The sequence below is a fragment of the Mastacembelus armatus genome, chromosome 5 (genome assembly GCF_900324485.2).
Source record: "Mastacembelus armatus chromosome 5, fMasArm1.2, whole genome shotgun sequence".
NCBI lineage: Eukaryota > Metazoa > Chordata > Actinopteri > Synbranchiformes > Mastacembelidae > Mastacembelus > Mastacembelus armatus.
This window is the reverse complement of record NC_046637.1, coordinates 18735589-18755427: the sequence shown is the minus strand read 5'-3', so window position 1 is coordinate 18755427 and position 19839 is coordinate 18735589. Positions and strand designations below refer to the sequence as shown.

Sequence of the window (19839 nt, the reverse complement as noted above, 5' to 3'; positions counted from 1 at the left end):
ATTGGAAAATAAATGTCCATAAATCCACAGTTAGAAATCATAGGAAAAAAAAGCTCTTTAAAGACTGATCTTGCTTGAGAATGATGATATTTTTAAATTAACATCAGTTTCCTGTTTGTTTCTGGCCTTGTTACAGTTGAAACACAATGTGTTAGTGTTCAAAATACAGCTGTGTATCCTAAGGAGGCTACTTTATACAATTAAAGTCTACCTTTTAAACTTACCAGCAAAACCAGACATCTAAAACTACTGCCAGGTAAAGCTAAATGTATTTATTTGACTAGCTGAGATGCTGTAGAAAGTGGATCACATAATATTGTTGGAAGCCACTGTATTACCCTGGAGAAAGCTGCCCTCAGTAGGACAGAACACGGAGTTTTCTTAGATTTTGGGAAACTGACCCTTTGTTGTGCTGCTGTTCGCTGCAGAAAGACATGGACCTGCTGGACAGGGCTATTGTCAAGGGGGATTCAGTGCTGACTTCACTAAGGTAAGAGAAATATTTGTTGGAGTTTTTGCTGCTGTCTACAGAATCACACAGTCATTGTTTCCTTGTCTTGGCTGATGTAAGCAGTGGAGATTACAGTGTGTACATCATGCCTGCAGAGTTTGTTTGAAACTCATGATAAAACTGGTTACACAGATTCCTCAGCTCTGGCTACCCTTGTGTGTGTGTTACAGGATGGGAGGGTTGTGCTTGGAGGACCAGGTAGCTTTTACTGGCAAGGTGAGTTCACAGGAATGTGGAACAGTAGGGCTTTTTTTTTTTTGAGATATCTTCCAATTGATGTTTCCTTATTGGGGAATGTCCAGAACATCCACTCAGGAGCCAGAGTTCAAAAGCCATGTTTTTGTTCAACCTTTAAAACTTTTGTTACCCATCCATCCTATAGGTCAGTTGATCTCAGCCACCACAGAGGAAATTGTTAAAGCCTACTACCCTTCTTACTTCCTGCTGTCAGTCTCTGGGCAAATTCAGACCCATCAGGTGCAGGGGAACTATGATGACAGTTACCTGGGTGAGGAAAGACACTTCAGTCATACAAAATAACTAAAACCATGTACATTTTTATTGCTATGTATGTCATGCACTACTACTACTACTATTACAATTACACTGCTTCTAACACGGCACCTCCAACTTTAACTGTTTTTCTCTTTCCCACTTTCATGTTCAATCTCTCCTGCAGGTTACTCTGTGGCTGGTGGCGAGTTCAGTGGGGATGATGAGGAAGGTGAGGGTCATATTTACATTACAGAGAGTCAAAATACATAACAGAGTACAGGGTTTTCTGAAGTCCTGTCTAATAGTTAACTGCTCAGTTTTAGCAATGTGTAATTCTATTGTATTAGAAAGTCTTCCAGGAAGCAAACAAAACAACAAAACAACAAAAAATAAATAAAATAAAAAAAACCCCAAATATTTAAAAAAATGTTTAAAATATCTGTTAACTGGGTGTTTTGTCTGTTAGTCTCTGCTTCTAGACATTGTTTTGAAATGACCCCTCATAACTTTTTGACCCTTTCTTTGTTTTTGGCAGATTTCATCACAGGAGTTCCAAAAGGACTCATGCTATATGGTTTAGTAAGGAATCCCCACATTTTCATTCTACAGCAATTTATGGCATAGAGTCTACAAAAATTACGTGTAAAAAGAAATATTCTTATACATACACATGCAGTATACTCAGACCTGCAATATTAACTAAGAAAGCTGAATAAACTTCAGTTGAATAACCTGGTATTAGGATGTATATGGGGATTATGAGCCACAATTTGTAATCAGTAATGACTTCTCTCTCAATATAGGTGTCCATATTAGATGGAAGAGATCTGAAGTCTCTGCTCAACCTGACAGGGGAGCAGGTATGTGCATATCTGGCTGAAGACTTTCCATACTTTAGCCTGGCCTCTGTTTTCATGGGTATACATTGAAAGTGGCAAGTGCACAGGAGGGCTGGAGAGGAATTTGGCCTGTGAAGAGGAGGCCTGTACCAGGTTCAGAGGTCTTGCATACAGTATGCACAGCTCAGAGATTACGAAATACAAACCTAGAAACAAAAAACATCCAGACAGTGTTCCTGTTGTCACTGTATTGAATCAGCATTGTGCTTTTTAAAGGAGTGGGCATGTCAGACACCAGCTGAGCTTTGCTATTTCAGTTCCTCATCTAATTTCCAACATGCCCACTCGGGTTTTTTAATGCATGAGCTGAAAATGGCCACAGGGACAGGTGAATGGAAGTGTACAATATCACAAAGCAGGACTTTGACTGTAACTTTGGATAATACACTTGATTTGATTGACACACACTGCTGAAGGCTTGAGTCAAAGAACAAAGATTGTTTTGATTACTACTTGTTTTGGTTACTTTAGGAGTGATTTAAGCTAGTTTGGACAGGAGGGGCTATCACCAAAGACCAAAAATATTTATACACATATATGGGATTAGAACATGCCCCAACCTAAGGGGCACTGACATATGGGAAAACTGACTTGTGTGTTGCTCTCTTATATAATTTAACAAGGCTTCATTACATTCAAGTTGCACGATGTTAGGACATGTGGTAGTGTATAAAGTGGAAAGTATGTGTGTGAGTGTGTGTCTGTGAGTGTGTGTTTATGGTGTGGGAGGTCATCAGTGACTGCTCAGAGGTGTCAGTCTCAGGGTGGAGGGCGCTGGGCAAACTGTTAAGTCAGAGTGAGAGTGCTCTGAGGTAAACAGCCTCTGTTCTCTGTGGGTGATGCTTGTCCCTCAGTGGGTGCTTAGACTGTGCACTCAAAGTCAGCTGAAAAAACATGCCAATGGGTCTTTGTCCAAGACACCATGTTGATGTAGTAAATGAAATCTTAAATATTGTCATTTGTTACACACTGATGTGTGTACTGTGTACTGTTTTAGAAGGGTATTGCTGTTGACTGTATTTATACCATATATATTAGGAAAGATGTTAGGATATATAAAATGAATGAATAGATGAATGAATGAAATCATTGTGTAGCATATTAGTGCTGCACGGCTCTCATTCTGTTGGATTTGGAATTTCAGGAATTATGCACTAATTTGTTCAGGTATTTCATTTACTAGATACACCAAAAACAGGCATTTCCATCTGGTTATATTTTCTATCAATTTGTCCTGACTATGTGAGCCAAATGATTTGACGTGACTCTAATTTATCATTCATGGTATTAAAGTATACTGGAAATACCTGAGCCCCAAAATTATTTTTTGGAGTGATTTTTAAATCATCCCTAGACCCCCCCTACCTCTCCATAAGTTTACAGTAGCTCTAACACTGAGCTCCTGAAAAGGGAGAAGAGGAGACCTCAGGGGATTGTAGGATTGAGAGATTGAAGAGGAAAGCTTCTGGGGTTGGTGGTGCTGGGAGGTATAAAATGGAAAAAAGCGCATGGAGAAAGAAAATGAAAGAAAAGAAAGGGATCTATGCACCATGGTGTGATTATAGGCTAACTGGGTCTTGTTTTTAATGCGTTCCAGATGGGGTCCTACTTTGGCTATGCAGTGGCAGCCATCGACATCAACAACGACGGGTGAGTCAATGGAGGGACGGAGACGCAGTGGCAAAAAATAGAGAAAGACTAACTAGGTGAAAGGAGAGTATGTGGAGAAAATGACCAAACAAGAAACTAAAAGTAAGGGTGAAGTTCACTAAAAGAAGTTCACAGTGTGGGTTTGTGGAAGTTTCCCATGCTTGTTCAGCCAACCTGTCACTGTATGATGTGTCATGAAAATTCCCCCTCCTTTTAGTTGTAAATAGCCTGTATTCTTAATTTTGCGTATTGTTCTCCTTTGGCCAGTTTCGCTTCTCCAAACCTGGAGTTACACCCTGAAAACTTTTTTGGAAAGTTTCAGTCCAGCTCTTGAACTAAATTTGTAATGTAATTTTTTTATGCTACTATTTATGCTACTACTAATTTACTGTAGTATGGGTGAGTCAGAAGGACAGGCATGGCTTTTAGCCACTTTGAACAGAAATTAGTCACAGTGATGGTGTTACTCCACTTTTCCTTCTCCTTTTCCCTGGTTCATCCATGAGATTCAGTGTTAATCTGCTAAACCCCTGGTAAAACTCATAAATTGAGCTGGTACAGTGTAAACTAAATGTCAGTGAAGAATGAATTGGTGCCAAAGTCAGTGGAAGAAGATTATATATTTTTTTACCTTAACACTATTTAAAGTGACAGTGTAACGGCAGTAAAAGTGTCTATAGTTCCAGTAATGTCCCAGTCATGTTTTTCTCGGCCAGATCTGCCAATACTGAGACTGATACTTAAATATTGCTTTCCAAAGTTGCTGACTTATATTGCCTTTGTCTTCAAACACACACACACACACACACACACGCACGCACACGCGCGCACACACACACACACACACACACACACACACACAGATCGTAGAGATATGTTTAGCAGTGTTAGTTAGTCACCCCAAATCACATTTGATGGGATATATTTCTGTAACTGTTCCTAACTTCATGTTGAGTCACCAAAACATATATTTAGAAAAAAGAGCATTCATTTAGGGTAAATCATTGCAAGATGCATTGATTCTAAAATCCAGTTTAGACATCTGTCTTTTTCTCTTCTACTTTTATCCACATTATTTACTTCTGTATTTGTTTATCTCCTCAGTCTCGATGACCTGGTGGTTGGAGCTCCGCTGTTTATGTGTCGGGGGTCCAGTGGGCATTTGGAGGAGCTGGGTAAGGTGTATGTGTACCTCCAGAAGGGCCCTTTGCTGCTGGAGCCAAGCCAGTCCCACCCTCTTGGCCAACAGGTTTTCAGTCGGTTTGGCTCTTCGCTGGCTGCTCTAGGTGATCTCAACCAGGATGGGTTCAATGGTGGGTGTGATCTATCTGGCGTAAGGCGTGTAAGTAATTACTGATTTTTGTAAAAACATGTGTGTTGCTGGTGTTTACTATTAGACATTGCTATCGGCTGCCCTTATGGAGGAGATGACCACCAGGGTTTGGTTCTCATTTATAACGGTTATCCTGGAGGACTGATGGACACTCCCACTCAGACTCTCTCTGGCCAATGGGCTTCCAGTTCTTTCCCAGCTAGCTTTGGGTTTGCTTTGCGAGGCAACAGAGATCTGGATAAAAATGGCTACCCAGGTACAGCAGACAACAGTCCACCACCAAACCTTTATCAACAATTTGTCCTCCTAATTGATTGCTTCTTTTTGCACCTTCTTCCCTCTATGCAGATCTGATTGTTGGTGCTTTTGGCATTGATAAAGCAGTACTGTACAGGTATGTTAAAGCTCTCAGCTATGTAATGATAAATATATAGACTATTCTTTTTTAGATGCTCTTTTCCATGCTTTTAATGCAATTACATGCCTTGTAAAGCACTTTGAATTGCGTAGTGTATGAATGGTGCTATACAAATAAGTTTGCCTTGCCTTGCTTTCTTCTTACATTCACATCGCCTGTATCTTCAATCAGGGCTCGGCCAATAGTGAGTGCCACTGCATCTCTCACAGTACATCCGACTATGTTCAACCAGGAGGAGAAGACTTGCTGGCTGATTGCTGGAAGTGAAACCATTGCTGTGTCTTGGTAAAGTGCAGCTCCACTTGTACTGTGTGTTAATAGGAAGATTATATGTTGCATGATCCAACATTCAGTGTCATTGTAAAGGAAATGTCCGTAATGGTTTAACAAAACCTCTTGAGAGTTTAAGAGTAGCTGTAGAGTTCCCTCACAGTAATTGAATATGGAAAGTCTTGCAAATATTATGTAACACACATCAACAGTCCAATTTTAGCTTTCCAAACTTTGCTTCACCAGAATGTCAAATGACTTCATGTTTGCCAGTTTCCTGTTCTGAGCCACTGTGGAGGACAGAGACTCAGTATTCTCAGATCCAATACAAAAAGGGAAAATCCACCATGCTTAAAGTCTCAGTGAAGGTCTTGCCACCAACTCAATTTTAACCATTGTATTAAATATAATAAACGTATAAATATATAAACTGCTATGAGAGGCCTTTGCCAGTCTGGTCGGTGCCTTAGTATTTGCAAAGTAGGTTGATACATGTAAGTCTTGTTTCGGTGTTTATTAGTGTTTTTGATGCCTTGGAAACCCAAAGGAGACAGGGGGAGAAGAGAAGAGGAAGTGGGAGCAAGGTGGAGTTGTTTCATCAAAAGAGCAAAAAGGAGGAGACAGTGCAGGGTGGAGCACTGAACGTTTGGAAAAGGGTTAAAATATATATTAATACTTAGATTGTCCCCAGGTTACTGGGGCAACATCAAATATGTTCCAGCTATTTTCTAAGGGAAAGGAATCATGTAGATTTGCCACTACCAGTATAAACTACAATATAGAGAGATAATTTCTGAATGTAAATAAACTGAGTGGGTACTGCAGAAAAAATTAGGGTCTGGTTTCATAAAAATAATACACAGAAATCTGCAGAATCAGTGAAAACACAACTAGTGTGCATATATACTAAGTTTTTTTTTATATTTGTGTGTGTTCAACCTCCAGTGTCAGCCTCACTTTCTGCCTGCTGGCTAATGGGAAACACCTTCCCTCTCATCTAGGTGAGGCACAGACACACACAATCACTCACACAAACAGATGGTCCCTATTACATTTCTCGCTTTGTGTAGCCACAAGCATGCTGGACCTCACTGTGGTCAATTTTGCAGTAAAGATCAGAATTAAAGAACAGTCGTGTAAATACAGAGTAAATTGATGGGCTCCAGCAGTTTAGAAAAGTATGTTTGTTTCTTTTAAGTGCGTGGGTGTATATTGTCTATGTTCTCTCAAGCTGCTGTCCTGTGGGCTCTAGCAATCCCTCTGTGTATTTCCCTGTACTGTGTGGAGAAAAACGCTTTTACTGGAGTTGAATGTTTATCAGTGTGTATATGAATGTGGTGAGCGATGCATGTACGCAGTATATCTGTGCAAATATGGGTTTATTTGCCTGCGTATAATTATGTAATACAGGCATATTTGTTGTGCATATTCACTTTTTCCTTGCCTTGTGTGTATGTCTATACATGATGCAAGGCTTTGTGGCTGAGGTCCAGTTGGACAGTGTGAAGCAAACTCAGGAGTCCATCAGGAGAACTCTGTTTCTGGACAACCAGCAGCCCAGTCTTGTGAAGACCTTCAGCCTCGCTAATGGAGAACGCTTGTGCCATGAGACCAGGATCTACCTACGGGTCAGTCAGCAAGCAAATGCACTTAACATGCATATATCTTTAAAAATGGATTGTTATGTCAGTGTAAACCATGAATATTAGCAGTACTTGGCAGAACTATTAAATAAACACACTGTATTTTTCATTTAATAACGGTCATATTTCATGCTGTCAGGTGAAAACAACACCAGATCATTAACAGACATAAAAGTATCGCTCGCTACTATTTCTCAGGCCAATCTTCTCAAACCTATGTCTTTTATATCTTTCGCAAATTTTCTGGTACTTAATCATGTGCCAAAACCCTGCTGGTTTTCATCTAAGCAGTCTAGTCAGAGACGGATTTGCACCTGCAGCACCAGGTGAATGTAGTTAACTCATGGGTAGGACAGAGGTTAAAGTCATTTCCTAATCGACACGGTTTGAAGTCACTCTTTGAAGTGCTATTTGAGGTGAAACTACTACAGTACCAATCTTCTCATCACTCAGTGGTGCCTTGATCAAAGAGTATGCCTGACAAAAAGACTAATGTGTAATGTTCACTGTAAGGATATAACGATCAGAGCACTTTGCTCTTTCACAAGATTAATAGTTGGATTGTTGTAGAGACTGCCAATAATCTGCTCACCTGTCAATCAACGCCTCCTGTATCTGCCTGCCTATTTCTTTTGCTGTACTTTTTCTTTGGAGTACCAAACAGGATTGATGCCACTACTTAGAAAAATGTAAAACAGACTAAATTCTCTGTTCCTGCGAATAGTTGCTGTACCATCTGCTCTTAATTTCATGCAGTTTAGTAATTTTTTTTCTTTTACATTAACTTGAGAGAGGGTTTTACATATTTTGTACCTCAGCTTGTCACCTTATTTTTCAGAATAACAAGAATTGACATAACAGCTCATAAATACATAAGGCAGCACCATGGAAACAACAGACAGCATGTAGCTTTGAGTCATTAACATCACTTACTCAGATGGTTGCGTCTTTCTCTGTTGCAGGGTGAAGATGAGTTTCGGGATAAACTATCTCCCATTTACATCAGTCTCAACTTCAGCCTGGATCCTCAAGCCCCAGTGGACAAGCATGGCCTGAGACCAATTCTGAATTATCAGACAGAACAGTTTATTGAGCAGAAAGTAAGTACAATATGATAAATAACAAACACTGAAATTGTGATATCATTAATACACTATTACAACAGGTTTACCTCACATGATAGGATGTTCAATAGCATCTTTTTAGCAGATGGCTAACATACAGTTGGTGCAGATGGCTAAAATACAGTGGGTGGCATGGCAGTTCCACTGTTGCCTCACAGCATGAAATTTCTGGGTTTGAATCCTGTTCGACCCTGGGGTCTTTCTGTGTGGAGTTTGCATGTTCTCCCTGTGTCTGTGAGGGTTTTCTCTGGATAATTTAGTTTCCTTCCCAAGTCCTAAAACATGTTGGGGTTACTTTAATTGCTGACTGTAAATCACCCATAGGTGTAAATATGAGTGTGAGTGTTTTTCTCTCTAGGTGTCAGCCCTATAATAGATTGGTGATGTGTCCAGGGTGTACCCCAACTATCTCCCACTGTCAACTGGGCTTGGGATTGAAACTGATATGATTAAAGACTGAGGGCCAGGCCTGTTAGAAAAGATTACTCCACTACAGTCTGCACTGGCAATTTTTTTTTGTTTCTAATTATGAAGAGTTTGAAGGTTTATGGAGGACTGGCAAGATATGGCTCTGCAAAATCTCAAAGGAAGCACTGACAGATTTGTTTGGGTGGGGCGGTGCTCAGCTCTCAGACATCTGGTTGTGGTTTATTTATGTATGTTGCCTATGGTCTCCTCCACCAGGCAAAAGCTGGGACCTGAAAAACATGCACATTTATGCAAGCGATATAAGCTAAAGCGTGTATGTCATTTGCTTGTAACTAGCTGTTTTTAACAGAACGCACCGACTTTTCTCAGCAAAGAAAAGTAAAAGACAACACATGAACTTCCCAGTTTTCTGTACATGAAAGAAATGAATGGGCTTCTGATCAACTGCGGAGGCTTCATGCTGGGGTTTTTCAGTCTGACACTGTGGTGTGCTCGAGTCTTGTCAACTGTTGGCCTCAGACAAAATTGAAACAGCTGCTTTCTCTTGTACCTTGTGGATACAATTTAAAATCCTTGACTCTTTTTGTAAGTCCATATTCTAAGTTGAGTTATGGATGTTTATTTATTGTGGACATCAGAGATAACGATAATCCTAAGGGTTTTAAATGTTTTCCCTCCATCAGCTGTGTGTCACAGTGCTTGTGCTAAAACTGAAGCTGGTAAAATTTTATATTGTGGTGAAGATGCATCAGTTTACAGTGGTGCTTGTTAGATCATTGCTGGACATGGTCACTGTGCAGTAGGCCATAGCTCTGACCAAACCAACAAATACATTTATACTGCTTAAAATTTTCATTATGTCACCCTCAATTATTCACACTATTAATGATTTTTCAATAATCACCGTTTACGTTCTCTAATGGATAATGGCCTAATGGATAGGGTGTCAGACTTGTAACCTGAAAGTCTTGGGTTTGAGTCTCAGGTCTGGCAGGAATTGTCAGTGGGCAGAGTGAATAGCCAGTGCCCGGTCCACCCCCAATACCATGACTGAGGTGAGACTCTTGAACAAGGCACCGAACCCCCAACTGCTCCCCCGGTGGCGCAGTGTTGGCTGCCCACTGCTCCGAGTGTGTGTGCATGGTGTGTTTGTGTGTGCACTTGGGTGATAATGGAATTTCCCCATTGTGGGACTAGTAAAGGGAATTAAGTTTAACTGAATAACAGTTAGATTGTACAGTTTTTACTGCAGTATAGGACTTAATGGATTTAAGGTCTATTTATAATTATTAATGACTCGAATCAGTCTTTTCCTCAGATTGCTTATCTATTGCTTTGCTGTGGGTGATAAGTTGATCCAGTACTACAACAATGGTATAAGATCTTACTACTGTAAATATGTTAGTCTTGTGGACAGATTAATGAGGTATAGAGAGGGCACTTTTTTGGCAGTAGGCTACATATAGACATCAGTTTTTTTTTTTAAACGTCCAGATAGCAAAAACTAATGCATTGTAATCCAGCATATCTGCAATGTATATCATACCTTTATGATTGTGAAAAGGTTCAATTTCAAACTATTTTAGTGAGGTGTTGATTCAACTGTATGGTTGTTTGGGAGGTTGTACTTTCTGCTGTTTTTGAACTGAGTCTACCTTCAGTGATCAGAACACTAGAATTTGAGAAAGCCACACCCTGGTTTTACTGTAAATATTTTATTATTGCCATAATTCTAAACTTAGATTCTTAATTTGATAGTGCCCCACAGTCCTTTTTCATTGGTTCATGCCTTTAAGTTGACCAAAAGTGCAACAGCATGGTCTGTTCCTTCAGGAGCTGCAGGGAAACATGGATCAAATATATGGGAAGATGGAGAGATGAAAGTGAAGAAGAAATGAAAAGCGGTTAGAACGAAGGGAAGATCAGTTGGAAGTCCTCTTTTGAGCTTAGTAAGTCTATTACAGAGTGTGTGTGCTCATGTCTGTTTGGTGTTAAATGACTGATAGCCTCTTGAGTCCTGAGTGAACGTTAAACCAGGAACTTGAATGAAGAATCTCTACAGAGACGCTGTTAACCATTCTTGATTCTTTGCTCTCTGTAGCCCTGCATAGCATTCCTTTCTAATCTAATGTTTTCCATATGTTGGAGAGATGAGTCTGCAGCAAAAATGACAATACAGAGCTACATGGGAAGAAAGTGGTGGAGGAGAAAGGGGGAATGAAGCAAAAAACCTCAAGGGACACATTGGAAAAGACAATACAGTCAAATCAAATCACATTTATCTTCTACTGTGGTTTTTACTGAGTCATCTGTCTCAGAAGACTAGAGAGCACATCAAGCCCTATTCTCTTAAATGTGAGGTTTTTACTCTTTTTGATTGAGGCTTTTCCACAAAAATGTAATACTTGTTTTGATGGAATCCATCATCCTTTCATTCTCCTAAACCTTCACCATGCTGTCTCTCTTCTTCTTGTTGTTCTTTCCCACACGTACAGTGCCTATTACTTTTTTCCCTCAAACATTAAAGGATACCCCTTTCTGAAAACATCTTGGCTTCTGCTTGTTGCAAATATTGTTACAGTTTTGTGCACATAGAGAATATGTATAATCTATATCCTTTGCTATCCTTTCATTAAATCATGACTCTAGTACACACACTTCGTAAACATCCACTTCCTCCAAAACTTTTTTCTCTCCATACCTTTGGACTCTGGCTACCTCTTTCTTTTACCCATCATAACCACCCATCACGCCTCCCCCTTTCATCTATATCTTTCTTTTTCCTTCTCAGGCCCAGATTCAACTCGACTGTGGAGATGACAACATCTGTGTCCCTGACCTCAAACTGGCTGTTCATGGGTGAGGGGAAATCACCTTTCTGTCACTTTACCTGATTCAACAAACAAAACCTAAACCCTCCAGCAATCTAGTGCTAATCTGCCAGAGTTTTCTCTCTCTCTGTGACTGTGGACTTCAGCAATACTAAGGAAACTTCTTAAATTTGCCATTTGAAACACATAATGTGTCTGGTAGGTCTTTCCTCAGACACATTTAATGTTGCATTAGAAATGTATGGTTATTGCGGAAAGAACACAAGAAGGAATGTACAGTTTGCATGAGCAGCAGTTGCGTTCTTGGCTGAACAGACAAAGTAAACAACATGAAGGAACTACACAAAGAAGCTGCGCTGCACAAAAAACAGCATTAATGGCTAACATCATACTCATCAAGAGACGCAGAATGCATATTTTCAAGTTATCCAGTGGATATATAACTCTAGTATTCGCTCTCTATTTAGCTCGGTTTTCGCCTATAACTCTTAAGAGAATTGCTTTTTAGTTGCTAAATGGCCTATTACTTTTTGTCGCAAACTAGTTGCTAACTCTGTCTGTTTGTTGGTGCTGGGCAGGTAGCATACAGTGAGAAAACAGCTGCCTGCCGTAACTGAAGTCAGATTGATTAGAACAATGAGGCAGAACCAGTATAGTTATACAACAGTATAGTTAACGTGCTGTAAAATCAAAACACTGAGCTGAAAGTTGCTAAAACACTCAACTTACAAACTATAGATTTGGGTGATTCTGGGTTTGTTGACCACCTTCACATTAAACATAATGAGTTTTGGTTAATATACAAAATATTGATCCCCAAGCAATCTTTTAATGCATTAAAAGATTTTTTTGGGAGGGAATAAAGAATATGCACAGTGTGATTGTGATAATGAGTAAGGGTAAGTATTTTTGCAGAGTTTGGTGTTAAAAAAAAAGAAGCTCAGCAATGACATGATTTGGTGACTAAGAGCACTTAAGAAACAAATGATAAGATGTTGTTTTGAGCTTCTAAAATACCTGAAGTGGAGTACAGATCTAGAAGAAGGTTTCCTGGCTCACACACAGTGTTAATTAATCATGTATTGCTGTTTATGAATGATCAACAGCCAGGTATTTGGTAATGTCTCAGTCCATTCACAAAGCGAAGACACGCACTCAGACTTTCTCCTCCCAGACAGCTGTTATGAGGAGTGTTTTGCATTACTTAGCCATGTGATTTCTCTTAGCTGCAGAAATACAATCAGTGCAAAAGGGTTCCCATGAAAACTCAAAGATCTGCATTTGTAGTTTCCATGGGACCAAACTCAAATGATTCAGCACTTTGACTGAATAGAATTTCCTTTCACTGACACTTCACATACTATAAGACAGAGCTTTTTCTTTTGTTTGCCAAGAATTTGCAAACAGTGGAATTGTCACTGGTCTCTGAGTTCCATCCTCTGGCTTCAATTCCACCTTTATATTTCACTTATGTTTCTTAACAAATGAAAAGTTAGTGTTGCTTCAAATCTCAACCAAATGCAGACTCCTGTCTGTCCCCAGCATCTGCTCAGTGTTGGTGTTCAGTGTTGCTTCCTCTTGCATTTGCTAAACTGTCCTGGGCCTAATTTAAATCATCTGGTGGTTGTCTTACCTAGCAAGGGGTCACTGTGTCCAGACCCTCTGAAGATGGGGGGAGGGGAGGAGGAAACAGGATGAAAGAAGAACTCAGGTTCTGACCCTCAACCAGACTCCTTTCTCCCTTTCTCCCCTTTCTGTCCAATAGAAGCATTAACTGACTATTACGAAGTGTAGCTGTTGGGAAAAGGCTGGAAAGTGCAGAGAAGATTTATCATTATACTGAAAATGTATTTGTACACAGGGGTGTCATTGTGAACTTGTAGAATACAGGGGTGTGGGGGTTTGGGTGTATGTTTATGTGTATGTGTGTGTGTGTGTGTGTGTGTGTGTGTGTGTGTGTGGGGGGGGGTCAGTTTTCTTAGACAAATCACAGTGATCAAATTTGGGTCATTTCCCAGGTCGGCCATGGAGAGATATGCAGGAGAAAATGGCCTTTGGGGACTGCCTAAAACAGAGATGCATTGTCTGGAAAGACTTCATGGCCCTGCTTTTCATTACGTTTTACAATCACCTCTTTGGTCATGCCCTGCACCAAATGACTTAAAATGAGAGGGCAAAGCACAACCAAACAGAGGCAGGTCACAGAGGTTGTAAATAGAAGCTGCTTTTAAAGTCAGTTTGATTGCCATCAATAAATGGACTTTTCATGCCTAACAAAAAATAATGGCTGTGATACTTATGAGAAATACCGTTTTAAAACAAAGAAAAACATGACTGTAGATTTACAGCCATACCAGCAGCTAAAGGAAGTTTTAGGCATTGTATTACTTTGAGCTAAATGCTAATGTTACTGTACCATCATGCTTGCAATAACAAGGCATGGTGCTGTTTTAGTTTTAGTGGGTCACCATGCTAAGATTAGCTAATTAGATCAGTAAAGACAAAGCATGGCAGAAGATTATGAGAATGTCAATATTTAAAGAGGTATTTGGTTGGACTGTAGCACTGGAATAACCTGGAACTAATGGTGGTGCAAGGTGAACTGGGGTCACAGACCATTAACATGAATAGTGGTGCTAGAAAAAAAAATCAGAAGGTCACAGTGAAGTTATTGTCTGGGATTCCTGATTTTGCAGCAGTCTGCCTGGTAGATGCTGCAATATTTCAGAGAATAAATAAAACATTAGGTGGTTTTTGAGATGATATGTGGACCAAAGTGGTAGACTCAACAACTCTGCCATTACAGTTGCACAAGTAGCATTACTAAAATGTCAAATCATTTATTTGAGCCTCTTTGTCAGACACTGTTTTAAATTAGCAGTTCAAAAGGTTAAGTTTATTGTGAAAGGGTGACTCAGAGTAATGAACCCACTGACACTGATCACTTGACTCTGTTTTCTGTCAGTTTTCTGTCTGTTTTCCTCTGCTCTATTGAACTTTTTGTGGCTTAAACCACAACCACATTATTATTATTATTTTTTTTTAAGGATGGTAACTTTGCTGTTTTGGTTTCATCTCACTGCTCTCATCACCTTTATTCCTGAACACCAGAAAGCTGTTTTTAGACAAAGGTTAAGAAATCCTCACAGTATACTATGTGATCAGCACCACACATCAGCATCAGTCAGATAAATTTAGTGACTAGCTGATAAACCCTGTGAATCATTATGGAGATAAATAGTCCGATATTTCTTTTAGCAGAAGACGTAGAATGAAACCGAGCAAAAGCAGCATGAAGATTAGACCTGTCAGGCTGAAAACATAACTCCAGATGCTGCTCTGTGTCTACTAGATGGGTAAAGTTGTATTATACCAATGCATATGCATGCTTGTGTACTTTGTGCATATCATTTAAAAAGTATATCTATAATGGGGCAGATTAGAGCCGAAAACATCGTCCTTGTGCACCTGCCAAAAAAAATGTTTTTTGTAAACAGAAGCTATGGGGACGCTCAAGCAGAATGCAAAATTATTAATACAGACATCATGGCAGAAAAAACAGCAGCCGAAACATCACAGATGATATGTCTAGCAGAATCCCAGGGTTTCTGAGGATGTGCTCAACCAAAACTGACAAAGAGTGAAAAAAAAATTGTGACGTTTGACTGATCTCTCTCAGTGACAGAACCGAGGTGTACCTGGGCGATGAAAACTCCTTCAGTCTGACCTTCAACGCTAGGAATGAGGGAGAGGGAGGGGCGTACGAGGCTGAGCTCTATGTGGTACTTCCTCCAGAGGCTGACTACAGCGGGATAGCACGCAACAATGTGGTGAGGAAGTCTCTCAAACTGTAACCAGCCAGGACTTTAAAGTGTGTCCATTGTGTTAAGGTTAAAAAATATGGTCACTTAATCACAGTGCCTGACACAGAACACGATGTTTTCTTTTCCTGTCAGAGCCTGACTGAGTTGACATGCAGTTATGAGGCAGAAAACCAGACTCGTTATCTTGTGTGTGATCTGGGAAACCCCATGAAGCCTGGTACCAGTGTAAGACCCAGCACAGCCCACATGTTGTTTTTGGCTTTGCTCAGTTTTTGTGTCTTAGTCATTATGTTGGATTGTATAGTGTGAACCATACTTAAGCAAATGTTTTTACTCTGAACTGACAAAACATATGAAATATTAATGAAACCTTCATGTAAATTTATTCCATTTCTAAAGGTAGAAGCAGAAGATGACACTATAAGTTGTGGCTCCATTTATAATTAATTACTTATCAATGTCTAAGGGCAAAATGTCACTTGTCAGCTTTTTCTTATCACCAACAGAAGCATCTGGTGTTAAATTTTAGACAATTTTAGATCAACTGAGGTGTATAGGTATAAAGTTTCTTCATTTTTTTTTAATTTTTTTTTTTTTATCTTTCTGGGATTAATCCTATGGATTTTCTGGGATTGCTTTCTAGTTATGGGCTGGCCTTCGGTTCACTGTGCCCAGACTGAAGGATACTCACAATACTGTGCAGTTTGAGCTCCAAATACGAAGGTAGGTCCAGCTCTGTGTGTTGCAGTATGGTGGCATTAAAGACAAAGTGAAATGAAAAATACATTTTCGAAGTTCAAATACAGTGCCACAGACTTAATTGTTAATTTACAGTTTTTTACATGATAGATATGTGTCAGACTCATCATAAAATAGCTTTTCTTTTGCTTTAAAACAAAATGCATGGCATATTTTAAATGCATCAGACGGAGTGACTGCAAAACTCCATCCATCATTTCAAACACCTTTTCATTATGTGAGTAATGGATGTTGTTTCTGAAACAACCTTTTGTGCTTCTGTTGTGTCTGTTGTAGTAAAAATGAAAATAACTCAGAGAGTGAAGTGGTGTTGTATGAGCTGGAGGTAGCTGCAGTGGCCACTGTCATTCTGCAAGGGTGAGGCGTCATCACGAAGTCTCCCACCACACCATTACATTCCTGTTACACAGTGTAATCATTCTTATTTCTGTGGCTCGTGCCAATGTAAATTCTAAAGTCTGTGTCTGTGTCTCTTGCAGTGTTTCTCGGCCTGACAAAGTCATCTTTCCCCCTCCCAACTGGACTGTTCACCAGAGCCTGAGTGAAGAGCAGGACATTGGCCCTGAGCTTCAGCAGGTCTATGAGGTGTGCAGTGATTTGTTATTATTACTGATCTCCCATATGTGTTTGTTTTCTATGGCCCCACTAAAAATTTCATTCACTGATTATAAAAAACTGAAAATGATCAGTCACCCATCTCGTACTGTGTCAATTTATAGCAGCAGCTTCAAGTTGGTTACCTCAGAATGAACTTGACTTGTTATTGGCCAACTGAATCTAGCTAGGTAAATCTTTTAGCACCCATTTTCAAGTGCGAGGGAGGATGCATACTTATTTAATACCAAACACATAATAAATAATAATATATATGTTGCTGTAAGATAATCTATTGAGGAGGTGGGTTTTCATACGGTCCCTAATGCAAACCATCTTTTATTATGCTATAAGAGAATGGATTTATGTTGCATCATTTCACTCCAAAAAGCTGATTATGTTGAATAAGACAAAGAAACAGTACCTGAGTTTAAACTGTCTTTCAGTTGGTGAATAATGGTCCCAGTGTGGTCAGCCAGTCAACGTTAGAGGTCAGATGTCCTCTGAGAGCTCACGGCCATGAGCTGCTCTACCCTGTGGAGGTGGTGACTGAAGGGCCGCTCAGCTGCTCCTCGAAAACCACCTTTAATGTGCTAAAACTCAAAGTGAGGATACACAAACACACACATTGATTAAGATGTGAGGCCATTACCTTGGTCTGTTTTCTGTCCTGAATATCTGACTGTGTTTGTTAATGAATCTGTCCATGTCTATATGTGTGTAGCTCAGGGCACCAGCAGCAGAGGGTCCCATATCACTGAAATCCAACACTGAGCACCACATCCAGAGACGGGAGGTGTACAGAGATCCTCTGGCTCAACAAGGAAACCTGGTGAGATGGCATGGAATTGAAAATCCAGAAAAATAAGCTTCATTAGAAGCTTTTCTAATGGTGTGTCTTGCATATGCATGAACATACATACATATAGACTACATTTTTACTCACTACATTAAAAGAATACATTACAATTTCTCTCCTATAACACTGTTGGATTCATGACAGACACTGAATAAAAGGTATCAGAGCCAGACGCATCATCTTTTTTTTATTATTTTCATTCTATTCCTTTGATAAAACCCTACATTACTCACAATGCAATGTTGGAACCTCAGCCCTGGAGGCATCTAATGTAGCTTAAAGCCACTAGCCTCAAGCAGACATGATGAACAGGTTACAGGGTTCTGGTAGGTTAATTTATTCATAATGCCACAGCCCAGATTTCTTTTCTTTATTGTCTTCAGCTCCAACCAAAGCTGAGTCAGACTGGGAGCTCTAAAGGACTTTATAAAACTTTATTTGCATGTACAGAAATACTTCACCAAAAACCATTTTAATTCCTTCGACGATGAGTTTGACATAGTCAATTTCCAAAGCTAAAAACTGGTGGATTTACTTTTCCAACACCCCTGAGAAAATTTGTTCGTCATCAGTTGCTTCCACATGTCCCCTATACATCCCATGAGGTGTTTGTTTTTCTCCTTTATACTCAGTATGTGGAGGGAATTGCGGTGACATGAGTGCGCAGAGCTGTTCACTCCAAACAGTGTCTCCAGTGTCTCGTGTGTTGGGTGTTCAGACCCACAGGATTTCTTAACTATTCTCATTTGTGTGGGGCTGAGCTGAATAGGAATTAGCGTAGTACAGTAGTGTAGTGCATCTGAATGAAAATGGTCCAATCAGAAGAGCCAGCTCTGCCATCTGAACTGGAAAAAGATTGAAATTATAATGAGATTATTGGTTTGAACAGAGGAAATGGTTGTAGTTATAATGAGGTCTGGCCAACATCTCCTGCTGCTTGCTGTAATTGCTGGTGAGATGAAGTTAATTAAATTTGTGATTTACTGCTGTGCTTTGGTGCGCAGCTTGCGTCACTACTGTAATGTTTGACAGCTCATTTCTCCTGGTATTCCAATGAGGCAGCATTAAATTTGAGAATTCAACCACATAAAGATGCTTCCAAACGTCATTGCACCACAGTTTGAAAGTTGAATATTAAGTCAAGTTGCAGAACTACTTTAAATCAGCATCACACTAAAGGGACATTTGAGAATGAGAACTCTCATTTGCAAAATTAATATTTATATTATATTACATTTCTTAGGAACAGTTTCCTGTGTTAATGGAGTGGTATCCTAGCCTGGTTTCGGATCTTTAAATTGATGCCCAAAATCAGACTCCAGTAAAAGACTTATGTGTAGCACAACAACTTTTCCTTGTCACTGACTTTTTCCCTATGCAATTTTATCTAAAAACAGAAGTTTCACTGCCCTCAGTGATCCTAGTGCCATAGAAGCTGATAGAAGAAGCTGACACTTCCAGGCTAATCCCAGCCTGTTTAATCAGCAGTCAGTAATAAAGAGAAATGTGTTGAATGCTTTCTTTACTGATCTTGGCTCTGCTGCTCCACAGACCTGCTCCACAGTAGAGTGTTGGCGACTGCAGTGCGACGTTGGGCTGCTGGAGAGAGGAGCCAGTGTTATCCTGAATGTACGCTCCAGAGTCTGGGCTGAAACTTTCATCGAGGTGAGACTACAGGGCTCTCTGCTCCGTAGTGTTGCTCACATGTATAATGTACAGAAAACCAAGGTCAACATGAAAATCATACTGAGAGCATCAAGTTTGAGTTTGTGCTCTTATGCTATCAAGTTGTTCAAATGTTTTTTTCCAACTGCCCTGTGCTTTTCCACAGAGGCCCTATAAGCAATATGCTTTGGAGTGCTTGGTTCAGTATGAGGTGGAGAGGATGCCTTATTCTATTCCCCCCAAATTCAAGCCATCAGGATCCAAAAAGGTAACACCATCTGAGTATTTTCTTTTAACAGTTGCATGAACTTGTAAACTCTACATGTGAATGAATGGTAGTCCAAAAAATTTGCACATGCTCATTAGAACATGGTTTCCTGTTGTTCAGGTGGTGGCGAGTGTGATATGGAACAAGCCAGACAGTCTGCTGACTGTTCCAGTGTGGATCATCATCCTGGCCATTCTAGCTGGGCTGCTATTACTCTCCTTGCTCATATATCTACTGTACAAGGTAACAAGCTGAAAATCCCTCTTT

General features: G+C 39.9%; 1 protein-coding gene across 1 annotated transcript in view; it reads left to right on the top strand.

Annotated features, from left to right (window-relative positions):
- The window catches only part of LOC113129781 (integrin alpha-5-like), a 30155-nt gene that overhangs the window by 9180 nt on the left and 1136 nt on the right, over nucleotides 1-19839 (top strand). Inside the window, exons 5-29 of the mRNA XM_026305890.2 lie at nucleotides 429-490; nucleotides 682-727; nucleotides 894-1019; nucleotides 1191-1235; nucleotides 1542-1585; nucleotides 1810-1866; nucleotides 3503-3555; nucleotides 4660-4868; nucleotides 4953-5144; nucleotides 5237-5282; nucleotides 5478-5591; nucleotides 6522-6577; nucleotides 7050-7204; nucleotides 8182-8319; nucleotides 11564-11631; nucleotides 15283-15433; nucleotides 15560-15652; nucleotides 16071-16150; nucleotides 16463-16543; nucleotides 16666-16771; nucleotides 17227-17385; nucleotides 17505-17612; nucleotides 19191-19304; nucleotides 19471-19572; nucleotides 19693-19815. Of these exons, the coding sequence (XP_026161675.1) occupies nucleotides 429-490; nucleotides 682-727; nucleotides 894-1019; nucleotides 1191-1235; nucleotides 1542-1585; nucleotides 1810-1866; nucleotides 3503-3555; nucleotides 4660-4868; nucleotides 4953-5144; nucleotides 5237-5282; nucleotides 5478-5591; nucleotides 6522-6577; nucleotides 7050-7204; nucleotides 8182-8319; nucleotides 11564-11631; nucleotides 15283-15433; nucleotides 15560-15652; nucleotides 16071-16150; nucleotides 16463-16543; nucleotides 16666-16771; nucleotides 17227-17385; nucleotides 17505-17612; nucleotides 19191-19304; nucleotides 19471-19572; nucleotides 19693-19815 (2528 nt within the window). The remainder of the gene's footprint in view (nucleotides 1-428; nucleotides 491-681; nucleotides 728-893; nucleotides 1020-1190; nucleotides 1236-1541; nucleotides 1586-1809; nucleotides 1867-3502; nucleotides 3556-4659; nucleotides 4869-4952; nucleotides 5145-5236; nucleotides 5283-5477; nucleotides 5592-6521; nucleotides 6578-7049; nucleotides 7205-8181; nucleotides 8320-11563; nucleotides 11632-15282; nucleotides 15434-15559; nucleotides 15653-16070; nucleotides 16151-16462; nucleotides 16544-16665; nucleotides 16772-17226; nucleotides 17386-17504; nucleotides 17613-19190; nucleotides 19305-19470; nucleotides 19573-19692; nucleotides 19816-19839) is intronic.